Source organism: Choloepus didactylus, chromosome 5, assembly GCF_015220235.1.
Source record: "Choloepus didactylus isolate mChoDid1 chromosome 5, mChoDid1.pri, whole genome shotgun sequence".
Taxonomy (NCBI): domain Eukaryota; kingdom Metazoa; phylum Chordata; class Mammalia; order Pilosa; family Megalonychidae; genus Choloepus; species Choloepus didactylus.
The window spans coordinates 18,165,074-18,189,813 of NC_051311.1; the positions used below are offsets into that span (position 1 = coordinate 18,165,074).

A 24,740-nucleotide genomic window follows, 5' to 3' on the forward strand; every position below is an offset into this window, starting at 1 on the left:
CTGTGGAGCTGAAACAGGCAATGAATTCACTGTAACCTAAGTCTATAGATGGTTCTCTTCAAGCAGATTTCAGGAAAAGGATGTGAGAGTCATCCTATTCCTGGCTCAATAAAAAGCCCAAAAGTGGCACCAAGCAAAATAGCAGCAAATCATAAACTGGCAGAAAAGTTTTGCATTTGTTGATACGATGGGCCCTGGACCCACGGTAGCAACATGGGACGAATTCCACCGTGACAGGTGCTAGAGAATCAAATATCTCTGAATTTACACAATATTTGGTATCTGGAAATTTTCTTTTCCCATGAGATTTCAAGAAAACATACAACACGTGCGCCAACCAGGAGCCAGGCAGGCTGCTAGCTGTCAGGAATGCGAGAGTGAACATACACGACAGCTGCTCTCCCTTGGCTCGGTGGCGGGAAATGGATGGATGGGAGGCTGAGGCAAAGGGGCAGCAGCTGAGCACTGCGCACAAGGACCCAGGGAGAGAGCCCAGAACTGACCATCCTCCAACCCCACGATGCCACCGCTCTGGCTGGTGTGCTGTCACTGTGGAGTTCTAGGAGGAAGCTGATCCATCAGGCAGTTACCTCAACACTGCAAGGATGATATGATTGTGTATGTGGCTGCAAACCCTTGGGCAATTTCGTCACAAGTCAAACACAAAAGAGAGTGTGCCCAAATGGCTCTATTATGCCTGATCAAGCCTCAACATATCATTAAAGTAAAGAATCTGCTGACTTCAATACACAGAGCCAAATCATACTGTCACAAATTCTCAAAATGCTCCGAGTCCCTCCTCCCCTTCCCCGCCTCCTCCTCCTCCCATCTAAGAGGGCAGATCAAAGGGGTGGGTGCAAGCCAGTGCTCAGGGGCTAGAGGCAGCCGCGTCCATGGAGCCAGAACCACAGACAACACTGAAAACGGCATCTCCATGTGAACACACACTGGGAGCAACAATGGAGAAAATGATGGTTTTCTGCAATCCAAGAAAACTACCAGAGAGATTGCCTTTATGTGTTTGTTAACTTGGTAGCAAGGCAGACCGGTCACAGAGGCCCAGCTGCTGGGAAAGATCATTTCTGGGCCAATGCTGGGATAAGAGCTCAGAGATCTTCTATGAAGCACCCGAAATACAACAATTATCATGAGGGACCCGAATTATCAACAAAGACATGATGTTTGGGAAGGAAGGGAGGAAGGGAGAGAGGAAAAAATGGCACAGCAACATTTTAAATTGGCAAGATTAAAACATCTAAACATTTTAAATTGGCTAAAATCTTGCCAATTTAAAAGTTGCCATTTTAAAATTTCAAAATGTAGTGGTAAATCCCAAGCAGCAAGGAAATCATTATCCAGAACCTGTACTCTCCCCTGAGGTTCAGGGTAGTGAAGGTTGTGCAATTCTTATTATAAAACAACACATACTAGAGTGGATGGCCCCAATGTTCTTTAAAGTATGTGTGTCTAAAACAGGAAGGAAAGTATTCCTCCCCGCCCACGTCCTCCCTCCCACCCCCAGTCCTCGCCAAACACACTTAGGGGAGCTTTGCCCCGGACTTGAACTCACTCTGTCTTTATCATCTGCTACATCGCAGAGAATGTCATCAGGATCCAGTATTCCTCCATCTCCATGTTCCAAACGATGCACCTGAATCCAGTAGTTTGGATCCTATACAAGAGAACGGAAATATTGCGAGTTAGCATCGGCCAAAGGGAATTCAACTATTTAAACTGTACTAACTTTCTGCCCAAAAAAGGGAATTGACCACATACACAATATTGTAATTGATTAAAAATTCAGAGAGCTCCTCATCTTTGGTAGTCAGTCAATTTTCCTTTTCTTTTATGATGAAGTCATACATGCACACTCTGTCCCTCGAGTTTGGAGGCTTTTATTTTATAATGATGGGAACTGCAAAATACAGAAAACTCACTGCACAAGAAATACTGATTTCTCTAAAGTATACTAGGTCCAATATACTCTGTCCAATATAAAATACTTATTAATCCTCCTAATGCAATCTATAGAAATATTCTAATAAGCAAGCAGCACAAATTGTTATGTCTGAAAAATTGGTGTCACAGCCTCCCTGCAAAAAGTAAGTTGCTTGGCCTGGTGGCTAAAGCACTCCCTACAAACAGGTCTCAATATACTGACCCCAAAGGGTGCTGGCAAGAGTATCATGATCAAAGCAAACTCAGAACAGTGTGTGTGATTTCAGCCTACTTTTGTAAACGCAACATTACATACAATGCCTATGTGCCGATAAAAATAACCCCAAAAATACACACAAAATTTGCAGTGGTTATCTCTGAGGAATCAGGTTAGAAGCAAAAGAGATGGGAAAAAACTTCATTTTAAGTTTTAAACACTTCTATGTCATGTGGGGGAGGGGAGTGAAATATATGTAGTTAAAATATACATATACAGAAATATAAATATATGGAACAGAAAACCATGTTTTTTATTATTTGAAGAACAGATCGTTGCTTGTTTTTAAACTTCCACAATCGTTCACAGTTATATATACTCAAATCAAACCACACTAAATTGTACATATTGCCATTAGCTGTTGAATTCTTCACAGCACAGAACTGCTAACAAGAAACACAATGTGAGTTGACACTCCATTTTTCTAATCTAAAAGTGATGTTTGGTTCAGTCCTTTTTTGAAGGAAATGGCTGAGAGAAAAGGCAAAAAAAAATTCATAATAATTAAAGCACGTATTTCTGGACCCAACTCTAGATCTATTGACTATGACCCTCCAGGTTGGGGCCAGGGAATTCACATACTTAAGAAGTTCCCCAAGAGAATCTCTAATAAAACCACACCTAAAAACCACTAAAATGAAGACAGAATTATACATCCTTGTCACTTTTCAACCAGTACCCCAAACAATGTTATCTATTTATGGTTCTATTTAAACCATTAAAACTACTATGCAAATAATCTATAGTTTCTCCACAACCACATCTGGTTACATCTCTTTAAAAGGAGTTTCAGAGGTTTTCAGTCAACCAAGATGATTGCATAAGATACTGCAGGGTGCTGTTCCCACAAAGACTCTTTGAACAACTTACAAAAATTGGCAGAAACATCTTCCTTAAAACACACACACACACATACACACACACACTCCAGAAAACACTTAAAGGGTTGCAGTAGCTGGGTGAGTGCTAAATCAAAATAAAGCAGCTTTTTTTTTTTCAATTTTATTGAGATATATTCACATACCATGCAGTCATACAAAGCATACATTCAATTGTTTACAGTACCAGTATATAGTTGTGCATTCATCACCAAAATCAATTTTTGAATGTTTTCATTACCATACACACAAAAATAAAAAGAATAAAAATTAAAGTGAAAAAGAACAATTAAAGTAAAAAAGAACACTGGGTGCCTTTTGGTTTTTTTTGCCCCCAATTTTCTATTCATCCATCCATACACTGGACAAAGGGGAGAGTGGTCCATTTGGCTTTCCCAATCACACTGTCACCCCTCATAAGCTACACTGTAGATAAAGCAGCTTTAAGAACAGGAGGAGAAACACATGGTGCCCTCAGTGGCCCCTCCTGCATCCCCTTCCTGGTGTGGTGTGGAGCCAGCTTGAGTTCCCACGGTGGGTACCTGACCCAGTTCCAGAGGGAGCAGAGTAACCCAGATGAACATACTGGAAAACCTGTATGTCGGTGTCAATCTAGTGGGTGGAACCCTAAAAGATGGAACCAGGAAACTCCTGCTGGCCCCACCAGAACTTGACCTGAAGGCAGAAGCAGCTTGCAGACAGCTAAAACAGTGTGCAAAACAATTATGTCAGAGCAGCCTGAGCAAAGGATTACTTGCTTTAAGTAATACAACAGAGCACCCTAGAGGGGGAGAAGGTGTTTCATAGGAAAGAAAGGGAGCATTCAAATTCCTAAGGCCACTGGCAAGCACAAGCCCAGGAGGAGACTCAGGCTAAGAAAAGGCAGGACCCTGAATTTCACATGTGCCTCAGGCTGATCTTCTCCACGGGGCTCAATGCTGAAGGAAACCAGCAGCCAAGGCAGATCCCGATTTTCAAAACCATGAAAGGTGTTTTTGCAGTAATTGGTTTGTTTTTGGTAGTTCCTCACACTGGAGTAAATCTCTATTGCATCCTTAGCTGGATACAAACTTAAAGAACAGAGAGCTCAAGGTCTAACTAAATCCCAGAATCAACACTTTAGAATATTAAAATGTACACTGTGCAACAAAAGATTACCAAAACAAAACAAAACACACACACACACACACACACACACACACACACACAAGAAATGATGGCCCATCCAAAGTCTGGACAAAGACTTTAAAAGAATAAGCCTCAATATGCTCAAGGAGATTTACACACACACACACACACACACACACACAAAGAAAGAGAGAGAGAGGGAGAGAACTAAGGGATTTTGGGAGAGCAATTAAAGAATATGAGAATCTTAATAAAGAGATAGAAATTTTTAAAAGGAACCAAAGAGAAATAAAAGAATTGAAGACCAGAATACCTGAAATGAGAAATTCCCCAAAGGGTTTCAACAGCAGGTTGGAGCTGGAAGAAGAAAGATTCATTGAACTCAAAGACAATTGAAATGATTCAGGCTGAGAGAAAACAACTGCCAACCAAAATTTTATATCTGGCAGAGCTATCTTTCAAAAATGTGGGGGAAATTAAGATATTCCCAGATAAACAAAAGCTGAGGGAGTTCTTTACCACTAGATCTGCACTACAAGCAACGCTTAAGGAAGTTCTTCAGAGGGAAAAGAAAGGACACCAAACAGTGGATCAAAATAGCATAAAGAAATAAAGAGGTCTGGTTAAGGTAACCATATGGGTAATTACAAATGCCAATAGTATTGTACTGTATTTTTTGGTATATAACTCCACTTCTATTTTATACAGTTCTGAAATGCACATGCATAAAAAGTAATGATAAATCTATGATTTTGAACACACAATTGATAAGGGTACAATCTGTAACAAATACAACAAAAGATGGGGGTATAGAGGAGCACAAGAACAGTATATATGTATGCTACAGAAGTTCAGTTGGTAGCAAATCAAGCATTATTGTTATAGATTTAGGATGTTAAATTTAAGTTCCATGGTAACTATGAAAAAATATATGAAAAATATATACAGAAATAAATGAGAAGTGACTCAAAATGGTACACTATAAAAAGAATCAAATAAATATGGAAGTAGGCATTAATGGTAGAATAGAAGAACAAAAAAGGGATAAGGTTTCCAAAGAACAAACAGCAAAATGATAGAAGATAATCCTGCAGTATCAGTAATTACTTTAAATGTTAATGGATTAAACCCTCCCCTCAAAAGGCAGATACTGGCACAAAAGATAAAAGAGGATGACCCAATGATACGCTGTTTACAAGAAGTTCAAAGGCACAAGTAAGGTGAAAATGAATGGAAGGAGAAAAGATATACCATGCAAATAGTAACCAAAAGATAGCTGGAGTAGCTATACTAGTCAAAAGTTTACAAGACACAGTGAAGAGCACCATATACTGAAAAAAGGATAAATTCAACAAGGAGACATGACAATTACAAATGTATGTTCACCTAGCAGCAAAACTTCAATACATATGAAGAAAATACTGACAGATTTGAAGGGAGAAATTCTACATTAATAGAAGAACAACTTCAATGACCACTTTCATTAATAGATAGAACATCTAGACAGAAGATCAGTAAGGAAACAGAAGACTTGAACAATACTATAAACTAACAGAACTGAAGAGATATGTACAGAACATTTCAACAAATGGCAACAGGATACATATTCTTCTCAACTGCACACGGCTCATTCTCCAGGACAGACCAAATGTTAGGTCACAAAACAAGTCTCAATAAATTCACAAACACTGAAATTATATTCTACATCTTCTCCACCACAAGGTGTGAAGCTAGAAATCAGTAACAGAGGAAGAACCAGAAAATTCATAATCATACGTAAATTAAACAACCACCTTTAAACAACCAGTGGGTCAAAGGAGAAATCAAAAGGGAAATTAGGATATATCTTGAGGCAAATAAAAATGAGGCAAAAAAAAAAAAAAAATGAGATGCAGCAAAGGCAGTACTCAGAGGGAAATTTATAGCTATAAATGTTTGCATTAGAAAAGAAGAAAGATCTCAAATTGGATACCTAAACTCACAACTGGAGGATCTACAAGAGCAAACTAAACCCACAGTGAGCTTCATACTCCCAGGGCAAATCAGAAGTCTGTTTCCAACCTCGTCATAATGTTCCCAATACCCATGAGAGAATGGAAAATAGTTATCAGTGGTCAAGTCTGAGCCTTCAAAAGCTGTTACTGTTCTATTTTCACACATGCTAAAATCATAGTGCCAAACTTTTCCTTAACCCACTTCTCACACTGGTTACTACACCAATTCTCTGATGCTCTTCACAGCTAACTTTAAAAAAGAAAAATTCTCTATACTTCTTGTCTCAGGTTCTTCTCACATAAACCCATTCCAACAAGGCTTTGTCCCACCAGAATCCAAAACCTGTTCATCAAGGTTATCAACAACCTCCATGAGGCTAAACACAATGGTCAACTCTCAACCCTCATCATCCTTGGCCTATCAGCAGAATTTGATCACAGGGATCATTCCCTCCTCTTCTAAATACTCTATAAAACTCAGCTTCTAATGCTTTAATCAGATGATCGAGGCTTTTTGACTTTTGAGTCTTGGAGTCATGGACTCCAGCCACCCAAAGGGGTCCTGATTCAACATCCAGCTGTGCCAAGCAGTCATAAGAACAGCTAGTCTAGCCAAAGCATTTTCCAGGCTAGTACTCACTAAATCCCCCTCCAAACAACTTTTTGGAAAGAAGGAACCAAGTGAGTGAGCATCAGTAATCCCAACTAAATGCACTACCTTAAAGAAACCATATCGGCACAGGGCATATAAAAATGACCTCCCCCTCTTATAAGGATATAAAAACCAGGAAGGATATTTTTGCCAACATGCTCTACAACCCCTAGGAGCAGTGGTCTCTCGGGATCTCGTAACTGCTGTGTTTTCAAGGGAATATTCAATGACGGAAAACTCTTTCTAGAAAACTCGAAACATGCTTGTTGATTCCACTTTGTGGCTGTTTGCATTAAAAAGTTTGAAACAATAATAGTAATCATTCCTGCCCTGGCTATAGAAACTTACAAATGTAACTGAACAAAAAGTTGTGATATGCTACTTTTTACAATACCAAAAAACACTAAGTCTACAATAAGTGTACCCATCTCTGGGTTAAAAAACAAATGTGGCACAACTCGCAATAATAATAATAATAATAATAACAATAATAAATGTTTCTCATTGTGGATGTATACATTTAAAATAACCAAAGATTTGAACATAATAATTTTGTTATGGCAACCAAAAATCCATCACACATGAGCAAAAACTAGCAAAAAGTGCATCCACGTGGTTGAGTGGCTGGAGAGGGCCAAGAGGCAAATATTCTGATCACACATGATTCCCCGAGGATGAATCCCAGCCCAGAAGAAGTTAGAGGGGAAAAGCCACAGAAAGAATTACTGTTTATCTCCCAGGTAACCAGCACTGGACCTGGCCAGGGCTAGAAGGACAAGAGTGGAGAGAACATCCCTAAGACCAGGGGGAATGTAAGCATGGGTGATTTCGGCTGCAGGGAATGCTGGCACCCATCTATTTCAGAGACACAAGGAGAGTAAACTGTGCAGGAGAATTACTAATGAAATACTGACTCCAATCTCACCTCTAAGAAATTTCTCATATTCCATAAAGAATATCATCATCTTAAGCATCAAGTCAACAAACTTTTTTAAATTCTTTTAATTCATTTTTATTGAGATATATTCACATACCATGCAGTCATACAAAGCGTACATTCAATTGTTCACACTACCCATTACATAGCTGTGCATTCATCACCAAAATTAATTTTTGAACATTTTCATTACCACACACACAAAAATAATAAGAATAAAAATTAAAGTGAAAAAGAACAATTAAAGTAAAAAAGAACACTGGGTGCCTTTTTTTTTTTTTTTTTTTTGGCCCCCATTTTTCTATTCATCCATCCATACACTGGACAAAGCGGTCCACATGGCTTTCCCAATCACATTGTCACCCCTCATAAGCTACATTTTTATACAATCATCTTCAAGATTCAAGGGTTCTGGGTTGTAGTTTGATAGTTTCAGGTATTTACTGCTAGCTATTCCAATTCATTAGAACCTAAAAAGGGTTGTCTACATTGTGCGTAAGAGCGCCCACCAGAGCGACCTCTCGGCTCCTTTTGGAATCTCTCTGCCACTGAAGCTTATTTCATTTCCTTTCACATCCCCCTCTTGGGCAAGATGATGTTCTCCATCCCACGATGCCAGATTCCTCTCTGGGAGTCATATTCCACGTTGCCAGGGAGATTCACTCCCCTGGGTGTCAGATTCCACATATGGAGGGCAGTGATTTCACCTTTCAAGTTGGCTTAGCTAGAGAGAGAGGGCCACATCTGAGCAACAAAGAGGCATTCGGGAGGAGGCACTTAGACGCACTTATAGGCAGGTCTAGCCTCTTCTTCGCAGCAACAGTCTTGCCAACGGCAAGTCCCGTGGTAGAGGGCTCAGCCCATCAAACCACCAGTCCCCTATGTCTGTGAGCACCTCAGCAACCATCGAGGTGGGGAAGCCCGACACCCCTGCATTCTCCACCAGCTCCTCAAGGGGGCTCTGCATATTTTTTCCATTTTTTTTTTTAATTAACTACACACCAAAAAAATTTTAAAAAACACACACACTAAAAAAACGTTTCAAACAAACCATAACATAACAAGGGAGTATGAAAAAGACAACTAACCTAAAATAACTACTTTACTTCCAACATGTTCCTACTCCACCCCAAGAAAATAACCTAATATAGCAACATTTCCTACCAAGTCAATGAACTTTTGAGCTTTGACCTGTCCAGTACACAGCCTCTGCATATTCTATGCCTGTGCAAGTTCCAAGAAAAGTATCTGCAATTAAAAACGGACCTCTACTCTTGCACTAACCATGGCATATAACAATGGTTGGTATCCTGTCAAATTTTCAAAGGAAAATATATGCATAAACATAATACTAGATAAAGATCACTGAAAATCCATGCTGATCAAAAAATTAAGTATTTAATTATGTGCAAAGCAATGGATGAAGGTAGAGCAACAATCACTGCCTGCCCAAGAGTTTAAAATTTATTGGATTAGACATATACAGATTAACAAGAGGTAGACCATGTCATAAGAATAATAGAGAAAAAATGTTTCATGCATTCAAGGGACGTCAAGATTACTCTCCCTTTGAAAGGGTCAGGGAAGGTGTTTGAGGGAGGTTTTAGCAGAATCAGATCATAACAGGTGAGTAGAGTGGAGGAAAGGAGAACATGAATAAAGCATTTTAAGCAAAGGGAAGGGTGTGAAGGTAGGGAAGGATGGCAGAATTTATCCAGAAAACTGAACACAAACTGGCCAAGAGACAAAAACTGAAGTGTAAAAATATCATATCAAATGACATTTTGACTCCCTTCTGAAAGCCCATGGGAACTACAATAAACAGAATTTTTTTTTCAAGATGTAATCCCACAAAGACAAAGACAACAAAGGGAAACAAGAACAACACAATGTGGGAGGCTAGAAAGCAGATGGACCAGTGGCAACTCACTTAGCAGAACTGAGAAAGCTGAGTCCTAAGGGAAAACCAGGAAGCCATATGATTTGTGCTACCAAGACTCTAGGGGGCTCTGCAATTAGGGGGGCCAAGTACCTTAGAACACAGGAAAGAAGATGGAGGAAAAAAGAGCAGGACTGGCTGAAAGTCTGTTTAAGAAGCAGTTACAGCCCCAGATTCCCTCATTCCCTGCCAGCTCCACACAGCCCAGGGACTGCCCATCCCTTCCCCCAGCAGGTGTGTTCTCTGGAGAGGACAGAACAGAGGATCTGGACTGGGAAATCCAAGGCAGAGTAACTTCAGTGAATGTTTATGTACTGAATGCTGAGAAATCCTGCTCTCTGCTTCCACCTGGTTCCCAGATTGCTGGTACATGGATCAGCCATGAACAGCTTTTAATTAAAGTAATATGAACACTGGTTTTATCTAATCAAAATTATGATGTATCTAAATTGAGAAGAATGAGGTATAGAAAGTGTGAGTAAGAGAAAGAGAGAGACAGCGACAGAGGTCTCCAAGAAGCATCTATATGTGAGACTGGGGGCAGAGCATACGTGGGGTGATGAAATAGGGCTAAATCTTCCATGTTAAATCAATAGAAGATGATGAACCAAAACATCAAGAAGTAACAATATAAGCAGGTTACACAGAAATATAGAAGTAAATGTCAAAAGAGTCAGGCTCAAGGGTTAGAAAAGGAACACTCACAGGTAGGAGGCACTGCTCTTTTTCATAACAATCCCAGCAGTCCTATTTGGCTAGGCACATATATAACGCTGAAAAACAAAAAGACTGAAGGGAGAGTTTAAACATTCCTAAAAATAAAAACCAGACTCAGAGAACACAAGTCACTGATACGAGGTCACGGAATTAATAAACGCCATCAGCCAGGGCTCACACCCGCTGCTGTCTTACCCAGCCCCGTCTGGGACTGCCACCGCCAGCACTCGATCTGCAGCATTGGAGCTGCTCGTCCTCTCCCTGGGGTCCCTCCTCACAACCACTTCATTTTGTAATATTTTGCATGAGGAAGTTCACAAAATATTTCTTTTAATGAAAAGATTTTGGCTGTTAAGAACAATCAAATTTGAAAATGGACTCACTAAATATTACATTGTATGTTCTAGTCTTATCCATGATTTAAAGCTGTGGTTCTCAAAGTATGATTCTCCAGCAGAAGCATCAGCATCACCTGAGAACTTGTCAGAAATTCAAATGCTCCACTCCACTCCCACCCTGGACATACCGATTCAAAATCTCTAGAGGTGGGGCCCAGAAATCTAGGTTTAAACAAGCCCTCCAGGTGATTCTGATGCACACTAAAGTGTAAGAACCAGTGATTTTGAATTTGTGGGGTGAAGTAAGGGGAAAGCTGAAAAGCTCTGTTCTTTCTACAAGATTATGTTTTCATCCAGAAATTGATGGCTTTAGTGCTTTCACCCACACTTCTTAAATCAAACAGATGTTAGCTATTAAACCTTTAAAACAGTTACCATGAACACATCTATATATATTTATCTTCTCTGATAAACATATAGATAAATTTCAGTGTCCACTTCGGGTACAATCTCTTTCTCAGAGCTGTTTCAACTCTGAGTTCTGCACAGATCGCAGAAAACACACCTCCAGATCAGAGCCCTGCCAGCACTTCAGCCTCAAGTGTCCACCTCACGGGAGCTGTCTGAATCCCCCAACGAGCCTGTCGTAAAAGCTTGTCAGGAATGCGGGATATGACTCCCGGGGATGAATCTGGACCCGGCATCATGGGTTTGAGAACATCTTCTTGACCAAAAGGGGGAAGCAGAATGAAACAAAATAAAGGTTCAATGGCTGAGAGATTCCAAATGGAGCTGAGAGGTCACTCTGGTGGGCATTCTTACACACTAGAGAGATAACCCTTTTTAGGTTTTAATGCATTGGAATAGCTAGAAGTAAATACCTGAAACTATCAAACTGCAACCCTGCAGCCTTGACTCTTGAAGATGATTGCATAACAATGTAGCTTACACAGGGTGACAGTGTGATCGTGAAAGCCTTGTGGATCACACTCCTTTTATCCAGAGTATGGATGGATGAGTAGAAAAACGGGGACAAAAATCCAAATGAAAAATGGGGGGGGGGGGGTGATTTGGGTGTTCTTTTTTACTTTTATTTTTTATTCTTATTTTCACTTTTTCTGGTACAAGGAAAATGTTCAAAAAATAGATTGGGGTGATGAAAGCACAATTATATGATGGTATTGTGAATGACTGTACACTTTGGATAACTGTATGGTATGTGAATATACTTCAATAAAATTGAATTTTTTAAAAAAAAAGCTTGCCAGGAAACTTGTAGGCAATGAAGAAAGGGCCCTCCATTTGGGGATAACCCAATGGAGTTACTGGGTTGATTCCAATAACTGGACAATGTTTGTAGTAATGTAGAAAATCAATGTTTTGATCAAGTCCTATTTTACTTCTAATTTATTAAGCTTCTATTTTTTATCTTTCCCCTAAAACTAACTTCCTGTCTTCACTTCTTCATCCCTACTGGCAGTAGGATCCTCCTCTGATTTAACCTAAGAAAGCCATGAACTTAACTTCTTGTGTACAGGAAGGGGATAGAGAACTAAGTTAAATGATTCCAGAATGTGAGACTTTTTATAACACAATTGAACAGATCTCTTAAATAAAAACAGAAGTTCAAGTCATATGACATCTAAATGCAATGTCTAATCCTGTAAGGATCCTGCATCTGGAGAGGAAACATTATGAAAAAGGATAGAACTGGGAAAATCAAAGAAATATGTCATATTAGGTAATAGAGTTCTATCAATGGGAAATGTCATGAATGTGATCATTGTAGCAAGGCTATATAAAAGAATAGTCTTATTTTTAGGGGATGTCTGCTCAAGTATTCAGGGATGAGAAGAATTATAGCATCTTAATTTAATTTCAAGTGGTTTAGCACAAAAATAGAAATTACTATCATTACTGACATGGATTCATATGTATATGTAGATAGAGAGAAAGCAAATGTAGCAACATGTTAACATCTGGTGAACACAGGAAAAGGGTATATCAGCAGTTTGTCTCACTAATTTGTAGGTTAGAAATTTTTCAAAAATGTTAAGTCTCATTTCAAAGGAACTGAGGACTGTTCTATGTCAAACAGTCATAACCAAATTCAAGGTGTGAGCCCTGATTGGATCACTGTTGGGGTTAAAAAAAAAAATCACTGCAAAAGGCATTTTGGGGACAGATGGGGAAATTTTAATATGGAATCGATATTAGACGATACTAGAAAATTACTGTTAATTTTCTTACGTGTGATAGTAGTTTGTGGATATGTAAAAGAATATCCTTATTCTTAGACGTGTGCCAAAGCATTCAAAAAGAAAGTGTCAGGATGTCTGCTACTTAAAATAGCTCAAATATATACATACAAATGTGTATCCATCATTCAGAGTGCACGCAGGAAAATGCAAAGCATCCTAAATATTTTAAACAGAGGGAACTGATTACAAAGATGTAGGCAGAGTTGAGACTCCAAACCAGGGTGTGTGTGCTGGGGAGGCAATGAGCAATAGCAAGAAGCTACTAGGGCTGAAGGGACCTAGGGTGGTGGTGCCAGAGACAGACCCAGGGTCATGCGGCAGAAGCTGGAACCACGGAGGCCTGTGGAATTCTGGAAGAGACTCAGCTGTTTGCAGAGAAGCAGATCAAAGCAGAGAGGGAATGGGGGTGTGCTGGGTTCTCTGTCATGTGGCTCTCCCTTCACCCACCACCCCCCCACTGACCAAACCCAACCAGTGGTCAGCTGACGTGGCTGTACTTTGTATGACTGTCCGAACTACTGCCTGAGTTTTTCATAACAAATTGATAAAATGGGTTAATTTTAAACAAATTTATTGCCCTGGGGTTCATGAGAGTACAGGGAAGCCAACATGCTCACATACTGCTCCTGGGTTCTAAATCGTCACATACATTTTAATATGCCAGGGGGAGGGCTCAGAGAGGTAGAATATGGTACCAAGCAAAATGCTTAAAAATGTACATATTCATTGACCCCGTAACTAAAAATGTGCCTAAAGATACATGGTCAGGATGTGCATATTAAATCAGATGGTAATAATATACAAAATTGAAAACAAGCTGCATATCCAACAATTGGCTCAATACATCCATTGAATGAAACACTATACAATTAAAAATATTGTTCTCAAAATACTACGTAAGGGAGAAAACCTAAGATGGCGGCTAGGTGAGACAGGGCAAAAAAACACCTCCATGAAAAATACTAGATAAAAACCAGAAGGTGACCCAGAATACTGGTTTCAGAGATGCACCAGCTGGACAAGGTCTGCTAGAACCACAGGGGCGTACACTTGGTGAAACCAGAGTCTGCATTCTGAAACGAGTGAGTAAGCCGGCTGGAAGACCCACAGCCGCACTGCGGTGTGGGGAAGACGGGGGTTGGCATTTGGAGATGGACTGGTTCTTTTTTTAAAAAAAAGGGGGGGGGGAACCCAGGAGTGGCTGCAGTTGCGACAGTGGGAACCACACAGCGAAGCACGGCAGGAGCTGGCTGAGTCGGCCTCTCGGTGTCTGGCCTGGAGGATAGCCCGCTGCAGATTCCCTCAGGGCCAGGGGAGTGGAGGGGAGAGCCAAAAGGAGAAAGAAACCCCGCTGCTTGCAGCTGGCTCCCCAGTGGGCTGGAGACACTCCTGTCCGGGGCTGTGCCCACAGCCCAGAGCCACGCCAGTTGTCCCAGAGCTGGGAAGGAGGAACTGTGTGGGTTGGGGGGGGGGTTGAGATGCCCCGTTCAGCCATCTTTGCATCAGGCTGAGAGCGCCCCTGCACAGCCCAGCGGCCCAGGGCTTCCCTTCAGGGATGGCACACACTTGTGACATAGCACAGCATTCCCTCAGCAGAGGTCCTGAAAGATCACAGCTGAGAAGGGGGGCCACTCGGAAAACCCAGGGACGCTACGTCAATGCCAGTGGTTTGTGGACCAGCGACAGAGAGGGTCTGGGGCAGAACTGAAATGAAAGCTTAGACTCTTGCAGCGGCCTTGAATCTCCGGGAACACCTGGGGGGTTTGAATATTAAAGCTGCCCTGCCTTCCTAGCCACCCGGACACACGCCCCACATTCAGGGCGGACAGCGCCAGCAACACACCCAAACTGAGTTCACCAACTGAACCCCACAAGAATCATTTCCCCACACACCACAAGGACAAAGTTGAGAACTGACTTAAGGGGTATAGGTGACTCACAGACACCATCTGCTGGTTAGTTAGAGAAAGTGTACGCCACCAACTTGTATTTCTGAAAAATTAGATTGGTATTTTTTTTTTGTTACAACTTGAAAGAACCCTATCAAGCAAAGCAAATGCCAAGAGGCCAAAAACAACAGAAAATCTTAATGCATATGATAAAACAAGATGATATGGAGAACCCAATTCAAAACACCCAAATCAAAATATCAGAACAGACATAGTACTTGGCACGATTAATCAAAGAACTACAATCGAGGAACAAAAACATGGCAAAGGATATAAAGGACATGAAAAAGAACATGGCACAGGATATAAGGGACATAAAGACCCTAGAAGACCATAAAGAAGACATTCCAAGAGTAAATAAAAAAATAGAAGATCTTACAGAAATAAAAGAAACTGTTAGCCAAATTAAAAAGACTCTGGATACTCATAATACAAGATTAGAGGAAGTTGAACGACTCAGTGTCCTAGAAGTCCACAGAACAGAAAATGAAAGAACAAAAGAAAGAATGGTGAAAAAAATTGGAAAAATCGAAATGGATTTCAGGGATACAATAGATAAAATAAAATGTCCAAATTTAAAACTTATTGGTGTCCCAGAAGGGGAAGAGAAGGGTAAAGGTCTAGAAAGAGTATTCAAAGAAAATGTTGGGGAAAACTTTCCCAATGTTATACACAATATAAATACACAAAGCATAAATGCCCAGTGAACTCCAAATAGAATAAATCCAAATAAACCCACTCAGACATATTCTGATCAGACTCTCAAATACTGAAGAGAAGGAGCAAGTTCTGAAAGCAGCAAGAGAAAAGCAATTCACCACATACAGAGGAAATAACATAAGACTAAGTTGTGACTACTCAGTGGCCACCATGGAGGTGAGAAGGCAGTGGCATGACATATTTAAAATTCTGAGAGAGAAAAATTTCCAACCAAGAATACTTTATCCAGCAAAACTCTCCTTCAAATTTGAGGGAGGGCTTAAATTTTTCACAAACAAATGCTAAGAGAGTTTGCCAATAAAAGACCTGCCCTACTTCAGATACTAAAGGAGCCCTACCAACAGAGAAACAAAGAAAGGAGAAAGAGATATAGAGAATTTTAAAAGACACATATAGTACCTTACATCCCAAATCACCAGGACCTTCATCTTTCTCTAGTGATCACAGATCTTTCTCCAGAATGGACCATATGCTGGGACATAAAACAAGCCTCAATAAAGTAAAAAAAAAAAAAAAAAAAAAAAAAAAAAAAAAAAAAACTGAATATATTCAAAGCACATTCTTGGACCACAATGGAATACAAATAGAAGTCAATAAGTTTTGAACCGTAACTCCACTATTTACTTCCTACATGCTATAAAATACACAAACTCTAATGACAAATCAGTGGTTTTGAACTCACTGTGAAATATGTAATTTTTGACAAGAACTATATAAAGGTAGGGGAATTGAGGAGTATAGGAACATAGTTTATGTGTCCTATTGAAGTTAAGTTGGTATCAAAGAAAAACAAGACTGTTATGGATTTAAGAGTTTAATTTTAAGGTCCACAGGAAACAAAAAGAAATTATCAGAGAATATGACCATAGAGATGAAAAGTAGAGTATGGGTTAAGAGAAATGGGGGAAGGGGCAATGGGGAGTTAAGAAATGAGTATAGGGTTGCTGTTTGAGGTGAAGGGAAGTTTCTAGTAATGGATGGTGGGAAAGAGATAGCATTACAACATTCTAAATGTGATTAATCCCACTAATGGAGTGCTAGGGAAGGGGTGGAAGGGGAAGATACAGGCTGTATATACGTTTCCACAATTGAGGGGGAAAAAGAAAAAAAAGACAGTCTAAATAGATGAAACTGAATGCCAAGGATGACCCTGGATGGGATCTGAGGATGGAGGACAGGAGGCTCAAAGGGACACAGCTGAGACATAAGGAAAAAAAAAAAGGAAATATAGAACGTAAGCTTTGTATCAATGTTGAATCTCTTGTGCTTCTTAGCTGCACTTAATGACATTGCATAAAAGAATGTTCTTGTTCATGGGAATTGTATATGTGAATCATAGTGTTTCTGCAAGGTTGTGTGCAGCTAGCTCTCATATGTTCAGAAGACAGAGCAATAGATGATGGATGATAGGGAGGGAAGGAGGGAGGGAAAGAAAGAAATGGTGGTGTGACAGGATGTTAAAGGTGGTGGATCAGGGTATCAGGGGAGGGGGGTCAGGGTATGCTGAAGTTCTGTGTATGGGGTTTGTATTGCTTTTGCAACTGTTCCTATAACTGAATTTATTTCAAAATAAAATTTAAAAAAATACACTAGAGGCACACAAGAGCAGAAAAAAAAAATACTATGTAAGGCATCATCTCATCTTCAGTTTGAAGAGTGCCTCATATAGGTAAAGACAGAAAGACAAGAAGAATTACCATATATTGTTGGAAGTGCTTGCCTATTGGTTATTTTCCATAATGGACGCATGTGCATAAGTTTTAAAAAACTAGTGAATACATTTCTTCCTTTCTCATTCCTTCATCTCTTGCTCTCAATATGTAAGGTACTTCTAATTCATTCTAGACCCTTATCTTGTCAATCCTGTCCAGCATCTTGCTACCGTATTTGTCTTGATGTCTTTCATGTCACTGTCCTGTGGCAGGAGTCATCTGCACTGACTCACTACAGGATAAAGGTGAAAATCCAGCATCCGTGACCAAGCGTTCAAAGCTCTTCCCAACCTTGCTGTTCTTTGTTTTCCGTCAATCCTTCAGCCCCCCAGACAGACCTCGATGATGCCTCAGCCTATCTGGATCTTCAATTGCCTATTCACTAATATATCCCAATAACAGTGCCTTGGACAGAATAAAGGCTCAAAAAATATTTGTCAAATCAATGAATGATTCCTATATTTTCCCTCATTCCATTCCACACATCTGGAACAATTACACCCCACAGCTCCAATAACCTAAATTCTACACACCTTTCCAGACTGGTTCAAAAACCACCTCCTCTGTGAAATGTCCTCCATCCCTAAAGTATTTACCTAGTCCACATATTTGTCACTTAATATCATGTTTCCTTGTATATCTGTGGTTTTCATTTATCTCCTAAATAAGGTTCCCCAAAGGCAGGGACCATCTTTTTTTTTTTTTTTTTAATATATAACAAAGAACAAAGCACAGCATTGTATAAGTAGAGTATTCTAAAGAAAAAAAAATTAAAAATAACCCTATTGGGCAAAGGGAAGAATTTACACAAGAGTTTCTCAGAGAATATATCAACAAATGCGGGCTTGTGGTCTCCTGACTGCCAAAAGAAATGCCACAAACATGCCCATGCTTTGCTGTGTCTGGACAAATGCCCCCACGCATCCTCTATCCTCTGACTCGCAGAGCTGGCACAAGAAAAGCTGTGTGATTACTCCCACTTACATTCCAGATACCACCTTAGATGTGGGGAAAGAAGATATCCGGAAACTTTTTCCTTACATTGAAAAGGAACTCAAATTCCATCAAGGAATAAACACCTTCATTCCCACCCACAGGTATGTCTCCAGCATCACTGGCCTGGAACACCAGGCAGGAGTGGGTTTAAACCTGGATTAACCTCCTTTGCCCCAGGAAAAGGAGGGCAGGACAAAAGCCCACCCTGCCCACCCCCAAGTTCCCCTGCCCCCACCCCCACCCCACGTCCTGGCGAGTGGAATGGTAAAGAGCATGAAGGGTGGTACCTGACGACCAGGTAAATGGAGAACAGAAGCCCTTCCTGAAGCAAGGAAACAGGTTGTGGCTGATCTATTGCATATCCTAGCCTAAGTCCCTAAAAAGCAATACAGACCTACAGGATACTCTGCTCCAGAACTCAAAGTATCAGTGTGCAAGCTTTCCAACCCTCACTGTTAGGAAGTAGGTACCAGGCACTGCATTCCCTTCCCAACCCAGCCCATCCCTCATGTCTCTCACCTTCACCTCACTCAGGGGCAGTCACCAGGAGCCACTAGTTACTGAGCACTCCTTCTGTTTTCATAAGAATCCTCAAGGTCGATGTTTTCAGCTCTATTTTATAGATGAGGGGCTAAGGAACAGGGAGCTTGACTCATCTGAGATCACACATGTAATTAAAATTGAAGAGCAAAGGGGATTTAAGCTCAGATATTAACCTGACTTCTAAATCTGTGCAATATCCTACCAACACGCTGCCTCTTCCAGGAAGGGCACCAGGTTTGCCAGGGGACACATGCAGAAGAGAGAAACTGAAGCCATGACCAAGTAAGGGCCTTTTTGTTTGCTGGTCTATTAGTTAGAATTGGGGGGAAGATGAATGAAAACTCCATCACCTACTAGTTAATGTACTTTACTAACTTCAATGTGAAGAAGTAAGGCTTAGCATGCTACCATTCAAAGGCCTATCAAATATACACAGATTTGGAAAGGATTAAATTCCAGCCATGCACCAGGCAGCAATGGATTCAACACAGTAGGAAAGGATCCTTACACATAAAACAGGATCTCCCACACCCCAAGAAACACAAACTCCAGTCTGGTAGAGGACCCAGGTCCTACAGCACAGGTGGTTAGGACAAAAACCACTAGATGGTCTGAGATGTTTTAAATCTAAATAAAACACTGAACATTTCTCTAGTGGTCACAAAGGAAATGATCCGAAAGAACCAATCTAGTTGATCCTTGAGGTTACTTATCTGACCCAACGAAAGAAAAGCACAGTCTCACCTATCTGCTCTCTAAGTAGAAAGCAAGGGAGACTGACTCAGCCCAAAAGGGATTTTTTTGACCTGGAAGCAAACCTCACTGATATATGATAAATTCTAAATGGCTTTGAAAATCAAACAAACAATAACGTGACCCCAAAACACCTTTCCCCCACCCACATTACTTAAGCCAAAAAGCACCTTCCAATTTTCTTAAATTCTCTCAAATTAACAAAAAACACATGAGTGATTCCTTATACCTGGCTAAAAGAAACATGACTGAACCGGAAGAAATATTCCTAAGCTAACACAGAAGAGGAGCCTAGAATGCAATAATGAATTTTGACAGAGGATTCCCACCTACCTCCAATTTCCTCTTTGGAAGCCTGGGCAAACAGCTATCCAGCTGCAACCTGTGGCTCCTATATTCAAATTCAGCACACCCCACACAGTCCGGGGTCTGGGTTAGAGTTCCACAGCAACACAACATCACAAGCGTGGTCCAAAGACAGCGGACACCAGACGGCGATGCCTGGAGTGTGCCACTCCGGCCACAGCCACTGGGGAGGCAGCTGGGTCTGTTCCCAAGTCTCCCCGGGGCCGGCCGACACCAGAGGTGGGGCTCCCACTCTCCTGGGCTACTCCCACCACCAGCCAAGGGAGGACTCGATGATGGTATCTTCAAAAGATGTGCCAACGGCCAGCTAGGGCTGCTGAGTCTTATCACCATGGACATCTCTGCAGGCAAGGCACCTGCGTCAGCTCTTAGGAAAGGTTTTCAGTAGGAATGAGAGAGACAGACAGAGGGTGCATGTGTGTGTGTATTTATATACATCAACATGTGAGCTATTCTATTCAATCCATGGGTTCTTACCATTGCCCAACATGTCATGAAACTTGTTATTTGTTTGTTTCTCCCTTTCTGAAAGCCATTCCCATTTCTTCACTTGTGGAAATCTTACCCGATGTTCACTCCTGGCTGAAGTCTATCTCTTTATGATATGAGTCTTCGATCCCACTTTACCTTATTCCCAATCTCTCCATAGCACTTAAAACAATGTCTTGTATCACCTTTTAGTCTTTAGTGTGTTGGAATCGCTAGAGGGAAATACCTGAAGCTGTTAAACTGCAACCCAGCGACCTTGATTCTTGAAGACGATTGTATAACTACGTAGACTGTAGACTATGGCTGTGTGACTGTGAAAACTCGTGGCTCGCACTCTCTTTATCCAGTGTCTGGACAGAGAGTGGGAAAAGGGGGACAAAAATTAGATGAAGAACAGAGTGGGATGGACGCAGTGGAAAGATATAGGTGTTCTTTTTTGCTTTTATTTTATTTTGGAGTAAGGAAAAGTTCCAAAACTTGATTCTGCTGATGAACGCACAACTGTATGATGGTGCTGTGAGTGACTGTACACTGTGGATGACTATAGGGTGTGTGACTATATCTCAAACTGTATTTTAAAAAAGTAAATGAACAATAGGGAAAGGAGGGGAATGGGATGTTTTGGACACTGTTTTATTTTAATTTTCATTTTATTTTTTGGAGTAATGAAAATGTTCCAAGTTTGTGGTGATGAAAACACCACTAATGATGATACTGTGAACAACTGTACACTTTGAATGATTGTATGTTGTGTGATTATATCTCAATAAAATTACATTTATAAAAGAAAAAAATAATGTCTTAAAGATTTGCATGTTTTACAATTATCACCCTAATGAGTCTTAGGCAACACTTCTTCATTCATCCAATAAGGCATGTCTGCTATTCGGAAGGCACTGAACTAGATCACAGGGGTTACAGCAGCAAATAGTCCCTAGCGTCCTAGAATCTCTAGCCTAGCACACAAAACAACAGGGACTCTCTTAAATACAACCTCACACCCCAAAACATTCATCAGTATGTGTTACTGGTTACACTTATCTCAAGTCAAAGATCAATCTGTATTCCATTACTAATCTCCATGCTTCAAAATTTGTTGGCACTTCAGAGCATTCATTTGAAAATGGGGGGATTTTTAAATAAGAGTTCCAGGACACCTTATGAAATATACATAAAGGATATTATGTATGTTAATGCTATATTATTTCTTAATTCTTTAAATATATGATTAGTTCTCTGTCCCTATAAAGTTTTCTCTTACGAGAGACCTGAAATATAGTTACATATGCCTTAAATGTATTCCTTTTAAGAAAGTATACTACACAATACCTTAGAAGAATTAAAAAAAAAAATTAAGCAGCACAAATCTATGCATTAAAGCAGAAAACATAGCAAGAACAAATACAATCAGTCTGCACTATTAACATTCTCTAGGATACCAAAAAATAAAGTTTCTGACAGTAGGTTAGTATAGGCTGGAGTGAAATAGTGACACATCCCAGAGTAATTCGGGCAGATAATAAAAAATATATTTACAGCCACCCCCTCCCCAGCCCCGAGGATCTGGGGGAAGGTGTGGATGTGTTGGACATCCTCACCTGGACTGGTGTTGATGTTGTCACAAACATTGGGACTGGCGGTTTGATGTGCTGAGCCCTCGATCACGGGACTTGCCCTTATGAAGCTCATTACCACAAAGGAGAGTCTAAACTTGCATGTAGTTGTGCCTAAGAGTCTCCCCCTGAGTACCTCTTTGTTGCTCACACGTGGCCCTCTCTCTCTCTCTAACTGAGCCACCTCGACAGGTGAACTCGCTGCCCTCCCCACTACGTGGGACCCAACTCTCAGGGTTGTAAATCTCCCTGGCAATGCAGAATATGACTCCCGGGGATGAATGTGGACCCGGCATCGTGGGACTGAGAGTATCTTCTTGACCAAAAGGGGGATGCAAAATGAGACAAAATAGTTTCAGTGGCTGAGAGATTTCAAATGGAGTCAAGAGGTCACTCTGGTGGACATTCTTATGCACTATATAGATAACACCTCTTAGGTTTTAATGTATTGGGATAGCTAAAAGTAAATACCTGAAACTACCAAACTCCAACCCAGCAGTCTGGACTCCTGAAGACAATTATATAATAATGTAGATTACAAGGGGTGACAGTGCGATTGTGAAGACCTTGTGGATCACACCCCCTTTATCTAGTGTATGGATGAGTAGAAAAATGGGGATAAAAACTAAAGGACAAATGGGGTGGGATGGGGGAATGATTTGGGTGTTCTTTTTTCACTTTTATTTTTTATTCTTGTTCTGGTTCTTTCTGATGTAAGGAAATTGTTCAGAGATAGACTGTGGTGATGAACGCATAAGTATGTTATCATACTGTGGACAGTGGATTGTATACCATGGATGACTGTATGGTGTGCGAATGTATTTCAATAAAACTGAATTTAATAAAAAAAAAAAAAAAAGTAAAGTTTCTGATAAAAATCCTGCATGGAAGCAAAGAAACAAATTAGCAGCATGAGAATGCAAGCAAAACATAATTACACAATTAGTAATTAAAGTGTGAAGTGGACTACATCAAACAACAGTAAAACTTGTAACTGTAAACTTATCAGGCAGGAGAGGAGGGGAAAAAGGAGTACAACAAGTTTGCAAAGCTTTAAAGATGCACAAATAGAGCAGACGCGACAAGAACCAAAGTTTTAATGACAAAGGCATGTGTGGTCGTGCACCCCATCTGTAAGCAGCCACAGAAAAGGGCAATAAAACAACTCTTTGGGGTTAAGTGGCCTGATGTCGCCCAAGTCATTTCCTCTCTGTGGGCACCCGAGGCCTGGTGTGTAAAATGAGGGGGATGGATTATCTCTAAGGTTCGTACATTGCTCTAACAGTCGCTGGTGCTAGATCATGAAAATTAAACATGCGCCCGGCAGCTTTTCTAAGTGGAAGTAAAATAACTGTTCGTACCACCACCATAATTGGATCTTGAAGAACAGCTCATAGTACAAAATTAAAACCACCCAACCTTCCCCACAACATTCTCTGTCCTAATAAACACGTTTTCTGGCAGCAGCATTTTTCAGAGTTCTAAGGTCTGTGGATCACCCCCTGGGACAGCCTTCCAAACCCAGAGTCTGCTGACAGCCTTAGGGCGGCAACCGTGCGCTGCGGGGTGGGGCGGGGAACAAACCCCCCAGCAGAAGCGAGGCCCCCAGGTCTGACCCAGATTCCAGAGAAGACGCCTGCCAGCAGCGTACGGAGAACAGCCAAGCGGAGGGCCTGATGCCTGTAAGCACCACTCCACCTATCACCCCCACCGGAGATAAGACTGCGAGTTAAATACAACCTCACCGGCACTCTGAGAGTCATCTGCTTTAAAATAAAGGGGATACAGCCAAGTCTATTATAACGCCCATTCCCTAAAATTCTGACATCATGGAAACCAATGGAAAACTCACTAAACGTATACAAGTATAAAAAGTAGATGCCAATATGGTTAAACGGGGAAATTTTAGGTTGTAACTATGTTACTAGAATAAAAATTAAAAACAAAAACAAAAACATAGGACTGTACAACACAGAGAAGGAACCCTAATGTACACCACGGACTATAACTAATGGCACAATTAAAACAATATTCTTTCCTTGATTCTTGAAGACGGTAACTATATAGCTTATACGGTGTGACCATGTGATTGTGAAAACCTTGTGGTTCACAATCCCTTTATCCAGTGTATGGAAAGATAAGTAGAAAAAAGGAAGACAAAAAATAAATGAATGACGGGGGCAGCAGAGTGTGAGATGTTTGGGGTTCTTTTTCACTTTTTTTTTCTTATTTTTATTTCTTGGAGTAATAAAAATGTTCAAAAAATAGACTGTGGTGATAAATGTACAACTATATGACGATACTGTGAACAACTGTACACTCTGGGTGATTGTATGGTATGTGAATATATCTCGATAAAACTGCATTTTAAAAAAATGACAAAAAATTTCTTTCAACTAACAAGGTACCACACTAATGGAAAGTGTTAATCACAGGGAGGTATATGGGAAATCTGTATTTACTGCATGATTTTTCTGTAAACCTACAGCTTCTCTAATTAAAAAAAAAAAAAAGTAATGACAGTCACAGGGTACAGGATT

At 40.5% G+C, this 24,740-nt stretch overlaps 1 protein-coding gene across 17 annotated transcripts in view; it reads right to left on the reverse strand.

Annotated features, from left to right (window-relative positions):
• The window catches only part of PARD3 (par-3 family cell polarity regulator), a 680,011-nt gene that overhangs the window by 537,424 nt on the left and 117,847 nt on the right, over positions 1-24,740 (reverse strand). For all 17 annotated transcript variants that reach the window (XM_037835598.1, XM_037835600.1, XM_037835599.1 and 14 more), the window contains exon 2: positions 1,571-1,672. In XM_037835598.1, coding sequence (XP_037691526.1) covers positions 1,571-1,672 — 102 coding nt within the window. The remainder of the gene's footprint in view (positions 1-1,570; positions 1,673-24,740) is intronic.